The sequence below is a fragment of the Rhinolophus ferrumequinum genome, chromosome 11 (assembly GCF_004115265.2).
Source record: "Rhinolophus ferrumequinum isolate MPI-CBG mRhiFer1 chromosome 11, mRhiFer1_v1.p, whole genome shotgun sequence".
In the NCBI taxonomy this organism is placed as follows: Eukaryota; Metazoa; Chordata; class Mammalia; order Chiroptera; family Rhinolophidae; genus Rhinolophus; species Rhinolophus ferrumequinum.
Genome location: NC_046294.1, coordinates 20,443,582 through 20,453,248, shown reverse-complemented (window position 1 = coordinate 20,453,248; position 9,667 = coordinate 20,443,582). Strand labels below are relative to the sequence as shown.

General features: G+C 35.1%; 1 protein-coding gene across 1 annotated transcript; it reads left to right on the top strand.

The window, feature by feature from the left end:
- Nucleotides 1-428: 428 nt before the first annotated feature.
- On the top strand, nt 429-722 carry LOC117029796 (protein S100-A10-like). Its single transcript, XM_033118972.1, has one exon. The coding sequence runs from the start codon at nt 429-431 to the stop codon at nt 720-722; it is 294 nt and encodes a 97-aa protein (XP_032974863.1).
- Nucleotides 723-9,667: the final 8,945 nt, after the last annotated feature.

Here is a 9,667-nt window from a genome sequence, read left to right as displayed (position 1 = left end):
TCGTAACTCTATTTACCATACCCTATTTTGGTAAGACTTTGAGTCTTGTGTGTATTACTGTGTCATTATATAATTAAATGCATGATTGAAAAGGTGTCCGAACCATGCACACCTGGTTCTTTGCTCGACCCCGGCTACTGCGGCGGCTCCAGAAGCCTACAGGCCTTCAGATTTCGTCTCATGGGTTAAGTCCCACTGACTTGCAGAAAGAGACTGCAGCACGCACCATAAGCCGAGGGGTCGCTCGGGACGTTAGTGACCATCTTTGACAAATGGGATGTTGGTAAGCCTAACTCAAGCAGTAGCTTTGTATAAGGTTATGTTTATTCCCTTTTGTGTTACGTCCTTAAAACGAGAACAAGTCGACCAGCCGCGCGTCCCAGCCAGCTGAGCGATCCTAACGCAACTCCATCCAAGACCTCACCAAAATGCCGTGCCAAGTGGAACTCATCACGGAAACCATGATGTTCATGATTCACACATTTGCTGGGGATAAAGCTTACTTAACAAAGGAGGACTTGAGAGTGCTCATGGAAAAGGAGTTCCCTGGATTTTTGGAAAATCCAAAAGACCCTCTGGCTGTGGACAAAATAATGAAGGGCCTGCACCAGAATCGGGACGTCAGAGTGCGCTTCCAGAGCTTCGTTTTGCTAATTGCTGGACTCACCAGCACATGCAATGACTATTTTGTAGTACACATGAAGCAGAAAGGAAAGAAGTAAGCAGCACTGAGTAATTACTCCTACTCTGATAAGAATTCTTCTAATGAGTCACTTAAGGAATCCCTCTGCCTCACTGCATTCCCTTGTATGAGGATTTCAGGAGCAGATTGGGATCCTTAGAAAATGTACAAATAAAATCCCATCCCCATTTGGCAAGGAAAAAGACAAAAACAAAGCCAGATACACTTTTGATTTTTAAATTGTTTGCATCCTCTTGCTCTTAATACACAAATTTCTTTTTCAGTTCCAAAAAAGAATATGTCTGGGCTATCCTGGTGGAAAATGAGAATCACAAGGTCCCTTGTCTCCCTTCCCTGTTGCCTAGGCCACTGCTAGCGTGAATGCTTTGATATGTGAGTGTTCCAGGACCAGATGAGTCACCCAGCTAAATCACTGAACGGCAGAATCATTATAAAAATAAATAACTGTTTGTCCTATGTCTGAGTTTTGCAGTGCCTATTCACACAGCATTATCGTAGTAATGGAGAAGTTGTACACAGACAAATCGTCTTCCTTTATGGCCAGAGATTTTGCTCCCCGCTTTAGCATGGGCCCCTGGAGATTTCTTTTCTGTAAGAAGATAACAGCTTAGGCTACACTCCTACATATTTCACTTGGCTGCGTCAAGCAAGCCATGAAGAGTCTTTTTCTTTTGTATGACATCACTCTTTTTTCTATTAGCTACTGGTTTAATATTGTTGATGGGTTTTGCTTTTTTATTTTCTTGATTTTGCAAGTTGTGAACTGTTGCCTTATTTTAATATGTCAAACAAGAACTCCCACAGTTTTTTTAAAAAATGACATTACTTCTCTCTTTATACATGAAAAAAATATTTTAAAAAATATCTAAAGGCACTTTCAAATTTGAAGCAAGATCTATTAAGCAAATTGTATATCATCTATGATTTGAAATCTTAGGTTTTTAAGACAAAGCCTTAAATACTAGGCTTAAATACCATATATATATATATATATATACACACACACACACACACACACACATAGATGTGTGTGTATATATATGTATATGATACATATATATACATATATACCTGATCTAAATATATACATACACATATATGTATATATTTTTATATATACATTTATTATATATTATATATATACATATACATATATATACATATATATATTTAGATGACAAAAGAGATGAATTCATAATACATTGACCATTCTCTTAGCATATGTTTAATTTCAACCATGGAAAAAAATGTGCTTGATTTGAAAAGCAATTCAGCATGTAACGTATAAATATTTCTCATATTTTAAAATCATAGTTCATTTCAGTAACTATAGTAAATGTTGGCTTAGAAATTTTCTCTTGTAAGATTCAGTCTCATTTTTCATGTCGTAGTCTAACCATATTATGAAAGAAACTTACAATGTTTCCTCTGCCCCAGCACATGCTTCCTACCTCTGAATCACTACCTGAGTAAACCCCAAAGACAATACTGTGTCAAATAACATTTCATTAAATGGAATGACCATCTATCATTAGAGCACAGTGATTAAAATGTCCTGTGTTATCAACACCATCATCCATTAGTTAAAGGCAGAATTTATTTCAGAAGAATTAAAAAAAAAAAAAATCAACCAAACAAGGTACTATAAATTTGATTTATCAGCTTCTAATTACTTGAGACTCATAGAGCATTTCAGAAAGGCAGGGACAGACTTACCATAAAAGCATCTAAAGATAAACCAAGACTGAATATATAGCATTTTGATGTCGCATTTCACAGTAACATTTGTAGTCTTGAGATTTCATTCCAGTACAGTGAATCTTTCCTTAGCATTCTGCATTTGGCTTATCTTACGTATGTGTTTCAACTGACAGAACAACCCCCTTGACCAAGTTTTGTCAGGCTCTTCTGAATCTTCTTCTCAACTAAGCGTTTACCTTTGGACTTCTTTGATCTTCCTTGAATTGCCCGGTTGCAGCAAGAATCTCGCTGAGTCAGTTGAGCATGACTCTGCGTCTTTGATAACTGATCTCCAATCAATACCTGGTCAAATTCCGTCCTCTACTTTTCCCAACATGGTAGCTGATCACCTTGGCCTGCCTTCAGTAAGAATCCTATCAAGTTAGTTTAACTAGAATCCCTTCCACTCCCCAATGTTTCTTCCTAATAATCATCCATCCACTGACCTCTCCACTCTGCTTCTCAACTAATATCCCCACTTTTCCTTATACTCAGAATTGAGTCCAGTTCTGTATCAAGGTCTCTTTTTTTGCTCTATTACAGTATTTCCTGAATAAAATCTCTTTTTACCTCTTTAACTCCTGACTGAATCTGGTTTTCTTGGACACAAACTAGATTGAACAAGTTCCCTTTTGCTCAGAGAAATAATATTTAGGATAGGGAAAAAAAGACTAATTTTAGTATTAACTGTTATAAACCTCCTAGAATTGAATAATAAATGATTACAGTTCTAAAAAGTTTTGAGAATTCTGAGAAGACAGGGTGGGATATTATTCCATGCTGTAGAGGTGTCAGTGAATTGAAGAAGAGTTGTTGACATACTTCAAATAAGCTTTCTTCACTTCTAGTGTCCCCCCTCTACTCGTAAGAACAAGATAGGAACTAGTTTGTATTTAACCTAAATATATCAAATCAATTTCTTATGAGAATTAGCTTAGGCTTTATAGACATTTTTATAATATCAAGTAAAAATATTGAATTTTACGTTATTAAATTTCTTAAAAATTCATGTTAACCAACAGATTTTTTTTTTTTTTTTTTTTGATATTTGGGTTCTGGGCTATATAAGTACTAAGGCTATGGATTCCTAATGAAAAGCTCTGACTGTGCACCTTTAGAAAAAATATAATTTTTATATTGACAGCACTGTCTCTTACTCCACACTGCCATATATAGAATACTCCACAAGTTGAGACTGATATTGTTTTCCAATTGTACCTGGTGTTTTTCTAACTCAGTGCTTTGTTCATGATAGTCCACTTGCCTGGAATGCCTTGTTCCACTGTGTCTGTGTTTCTCAGAATAACCTATCTTTTATACTCCCATGCCATCTCTTCCAGGCAGCCTTTCCTAAACCACTTGAAATCACATCAAGTCACTTCATCCCATCTCTCATTCATTTTGTAGTATCCCTCCCATTTTCTTCCTCTACTATGTTTTCTTTGCATTTGTGATAAAACTTGTGTTTAGGAAAGAGCCCTCTTAAATATGTTTCACAAGGTAGCCAGCACTCACTCACTATACAAGGCAAGTACAAACTTAAAAAGCTAACATAATCTAAAATAAGTGAATATGTTTTATTTCTGTAACATTCTAGCAATTTCCTCTGCTGGGGGTAAAGGAGGAAGTAACTAAAGTATAAGTTCCATAATAATCTTTGAGTGCAAGAAGATATTTTACGAGGTAGAGGTGTCTTTGGAATGGAGAGATAGGTCAAGAGGTTACCTGTGAAAATTCACACAACAGCAGGCTTCAAGCAGAGTATTTAACTTGTCTCTGAGAATTTGGAGGCTAAGAGTTATAGGGTCAGATATAACTCTGTGGCTTTCTTGTCAGAACAGTTTCTGGGACGTTTTAATAAAAGTGAACACTTAATTCACTGAGAATGAAGTGTTTTAAGATTTAAACTTTTTTTTTTTTTTGGTTTGTTTGTTTAAAATGGAAATAGCAGTATTGGTGAATTGTTAAAATGGCAGAAGGCATGTGAACAGCCTGACAATTTCAAATCTTCAAGAAATTCTTCTTGAACTTAGGGAAAATACCTTTTACATATTAGGACACATGCTACAATTTAAGTTACATTATAGTTAGCTATGTCCATTTTATCTTCCTAAATAAACTTAAAGCAACTTGAAATAACATATGGTCTTTTATGCAGCTCAATACATAGCATAATGTTTCACATATGCCATGTGCTTAAGTTTCAGTTGAATGCCCTCATATAATTATTTTATTGCCTTAAATTAATTGATTAATTCTTTCACCAGATCAAATGCTTAATAGCAATGGTGATTGATTTTTGCTATGGGTTGGCAGGCTGTCAATTATAATTTTTTAAAATAGTACTTAACAAATGTCCAAATAAACCAAAATATTGTCATGGTATCATACAAATGTAGTCAAAGGACAAAGAAAGTTGATTGAACTACTATGAGCTTCTAAAATTTTATCACTAGAATACTAGAGATATATCGGTTCTTTTCACTCATAACACAATCTTTCTCAGTCTTGACACATGTACCTGAGTCTTTCACCTAAATCTGATTCTTGCATGGTTATGTTAACGTTTTCAAAACCAAATGGACATCCTAACTCCTATTTTATTTATTTATTTATTTAATATTTACCATGGTATCCATCAGGGACTTCCATTCAGCATTTATTGGCATATTTACATTCAACTTTATCATAATGGAAACACACACACACACACACACACACACACACACACACACACAATAGTTCCATCTTTCTAATGACTTTTATTTCAGCAGTAGTTTAGAAAAAGAGAGAAGCCTTAAAGGCAGTAAACACTAATATAGCTAAACAGGTGAAGCACGTAACGGAAAAGTATAAAAATTAAAGTAAAATCATATTCCAATAAGGAACATAATTGTGAGGTACATGATACAATAGCTGCATATTATAGAAAGATTTAAACAAGTCAGAGGGGTTGGGAACTTTTCTTTGAGAAAGTAAGATATAAAGAATGATAGGATGTTTGCTAAGATAGAAAGAGTAAGTTATGCAGTTAGAAGGATAGCTAAATCCCCATATGCAGAAGAATGGCACAACAAAGGAATTGAATGATTTTTGCATATGTCTAACAACAGAGAGAAAGGGGACTATCATATGAGATATAGCTGAAGAAATAGGTAGGTGTTAAACCATGTTGGGTTTGGAATCCATTTAAAGTCAAGTTTGACTCTTTAGCCTAAAAGCAATGGAAAACCACGGATATATTTTTAAGCTAGAGATTGGCACAAGTTAATTTGAATTTTGAAACGTCTCCTTTAATTGCAGTACAAATAACTGTAAGAAGAAGAAAATGCATGCAGTTGGAGCCATTAGGTCTAAGGCGGTAGCAGTAGAGTTGATAAAACAGTGAGTTCAAAACATATTTGAGAGGCAGAATCACAAAGCTAAGCAATAGACTGAATGTGGAAGAGTGATGATGAGGGATATGTCATCAACAGTGACTCCTAGATCCTTGGCTTGTCTAACGGTCATCACTAAAAATCTAGGGGGAAAAAATGCTTATGCAGTGTGGTAGTGAGATTCTAAGATGGGCCCCAATTATCCTTACTGTCTGGATTTTTGTGTACTCTCACTGTGAATAATGGCTGACCTGGGTAACTGATAGAATACTGTGGCAATGATATTGGAGCATCCATCTTGGTCTCTTGGATAGCTCACTCTGGGGCATGCCATCCATGGTATTGTGAGGACACTGAGCAGCCCTAAGGAGAAGCCCATGTAGATAGGAATTGAGGCCTTCTGATAATTGCCAGTATGGATTGGCCAGCCACGTGAGTAAAGTACTTGAGAAGTACATCCTCCATCTTCAGTCAAGTCTTCAAATGACTGCAGTCATTCATGGACAATATCTGACTGAATTTCAAACCACAATAATGTAGTCAAGCCACTCCCAAATTCCTGTGTTAGAGAAACTTTGAGAGATAATAAATGTTTATTTTTTATTAAGCCACCAAGTTTTGAGGTAAATTTGTTGCATAGAAATGGATAACTCATACATGCAGGAAGTCTGTAAGTTTGGGCTTGAAGCATATTAAGTTTGGGTGTCTGCCAGGTATCCAAGAGGAGATTATAAATTGTCAATCGGATACATCCACTGGGAGTTGAGAGGAAGAATTTGGATTTGACACGCACAGTAGGGAGTAACCTGCATATAATTGGTAACTGAAATCACCTACTGGGAGAATGTAAAATAAGGAATTAGGCCTATGAGAGGACTTTGGGGACTTCTGTGTTAAATGGCTGGGGAGAAGAGGATAGGGACACAGGAAATACAGACAAGAAGTGATATGGGGAATCAGATGAACACAAGATGTTCAGAGGAATGTGTGAGTTAAGAATAACAGTTTGGCCCATTGCATCAAATATTGAAAGGTCACATAATGAAAGATCAAAAAAGTACTTTGGATTTAGAAACATAGATTTCTGATCTTACTGAGAATTGCTTACATGTAATATTCTAAGAAGTCCATTGAGGAGAATACAGTGGAGAGAGTGAATATAGAACATATTATCATCTGCATTCAGAAGCACCAACTATGTAGCAACTCAAAGTGTTTTCTAATTTGCCCATCTGGACGTCATACGGAAACATTTTCATGGTTCATTTTTACAGTCAAGTAGAGATCAAGTCAATCAATTACTCTTGAATAGTAATTTAAAATTAATATCAAAGCTATCAAAATAAACAACCATAACATTAAAAAAGCTAATGTTAATACTTTTGATTCTGCAGTATAATCATATAGAATAAATTCATACTCAACATTTTCATAAAATTTTATAATAATGGCAGGAAAAATTGAATAAAAAAATAAAAGTCATTTAAGAAATAAGGAATTATTATGATTTTCCACTGCAAGCATGATAATAATGGACATAATTGCCTAGAAATGTGTGGTAATAGTCACAGAACATAAAGAAAAAAGCATATAGGCAATAGTATATGGTAAAAAACACACACACACACACACACACACACAAAAACAAAAAACGAACATGAGGGAACACCACAACTAGTTACTCAGATCCAGAAGTTCCACATTAATTTGATTCCAAATACATGGATGGTAGTAGATGGTAGTATTCTATTATAACAGTGATTTATTTTCCTTCCTTCTTTGTCTGCTGCTTATGTTATAGCACACTTCCGTTTCTCAGAGCTCCATATTGCCACCTGCTGTAGTACATCTGATATTGCACTCCCATAAAAATGGTAATGAATATTTATTATCTCTTGTAATTGCTTTTGCAATCAAAACTCCTTTATTTCTATTTATTTCCTTATAAACAGTAATTTTTTTATATCTGTGTTTTCTTACTAAGAAGAAAGCTCTACATGAGACAACTATAGATCAAAAATACAATCCTTTCTCTCTTAAGTACAAATAAATCAGAGGTTTAATGAATCACATCATAGAAACTCAAAAAAAAAAGAAAATCAAAGTTTATATTTAGCCACGCATTGCATTTCCTCATGTATTGATAAGCCTGACAATGTAAGTCAAAGACATTTTCTTGAAATATTCTTTCTCAGTTTTAACACTCCATATGCAAAATGAATACATATGTACTATTACACGCTTCCTAACCATCTTCCCTTTAAATTAATCTTGAGTGATGACATATCTATTTTTTGCTCATCCATGTCTACTCATATTGTATATTTGAAATTATTTTTTTTAAGTGCATGATGGAGGCATTTACTATATACTGGTAGTAAAATTTGGGGTCTTCCAGCTATAATAAAATCAAAGATTTGTTCTCTAACATTACTGTTTCTCAGTCACAGTTCTGCTGGTCAGAAATCCAAGGGCGCTTGGCTAGATACTGTATTCAGGGTCTCCCGAAGCTGAAATCAAAGTGTCGACCAACTGCATTCTTACTGGAGATCGGGGTCCATGTCCAAGCTCATTCCTTTTATTGACAGAATTCAGTTCTTTACAATAGTAGAACTGAAGTCCTCCTTAATTTTCTGGCTTTTAGCCTGGGGGCCTCTCTCATGTGTCCTGTTTTATCCTCAATCCAGCAATAACACATCCACTCCTCATGTTTAAAATCTCTCAGACTTCTTTTATCATCAGACAGCGAATGTTCTGTGTTTTTAAGGGCTCTTGTAATTTGATAAGGCCCAGCACAATAATCTCCCTATCTCAAGGTCAGCTGTGACATATAACCTAACATAATCATGAGAGTGATATCTCACCATATTTACAGGGAGTTAAGGTGAGTCACCTTTGAAAGCCATTTTATGCATTCGATTTACCACACCAGGGGGAAAAAATTCTTTCAAAAAGTACACATATAAAGCAAATCTACAATGGTTTCTTCAAATTGTGGCATCACAACACATTTACAATCTGTTGCCTAAAATGCAAGGCCAAGTTATGGAGCTGTACTGTCTGTCATCCCCACATCAAATATCTGTCTGTGGGTAGCATTTAATGTTTATCACATTTTCCTGCTTTCCATTAGAGTAATTGTTTTGTCTCTCTCCCTCCAGTGGAAGATTATAATGTCTACAATCTATCTACATAAGCATTATGGGTTGTGAATGTGTATCTTCTCCCTCGTGACTATTATATACATCATCTGTTACCTTTTTCCATTAAGCTAATGAATGGTTGACACTTGTGGTTAGAATAATCTGGAATCTTTAAATATTGTCATTAAAGAAAAAAAAAAAAAAAAAAAAAGAGAGAGAGAGGGAGAGAGAGAGAGAAAGAAAGAGAGAAAAAATTAAATCCTCCACAGTCAAACCTACTGAACAACATCTGTTTTGCATTCAGAATATAGCAAGAAGTTCTTGCTTCCTACAGACAACACAAGATATTTAAATGGATTATTAAATGGATTCTTCTCCTACCTTAGTCAAAGCAAACTTGATGATTACATAGTTTAGACTATGTAATTGGCTCCCTTAACAAGAAACAATTGCAAAAGACACATTTTGGAGAGTGCAAACTTTTATTTACCACTGATTTGTACAAAATATCAAATTTAATCACAATTAATGGCAACAAAGTTATAAATGAATGATGAGTTGGGTTCTAGTGATTGGAATCACTCTGTAAAAGACATTTTGTTCTTTTCACCGGGTAATTCAAAGAGACCCAACACAAGAATCTATTTTAAATGGTCTTTCTTTGGTTTGAAATTCAAAAGTATATTATAATCTCCAGGTTTAGC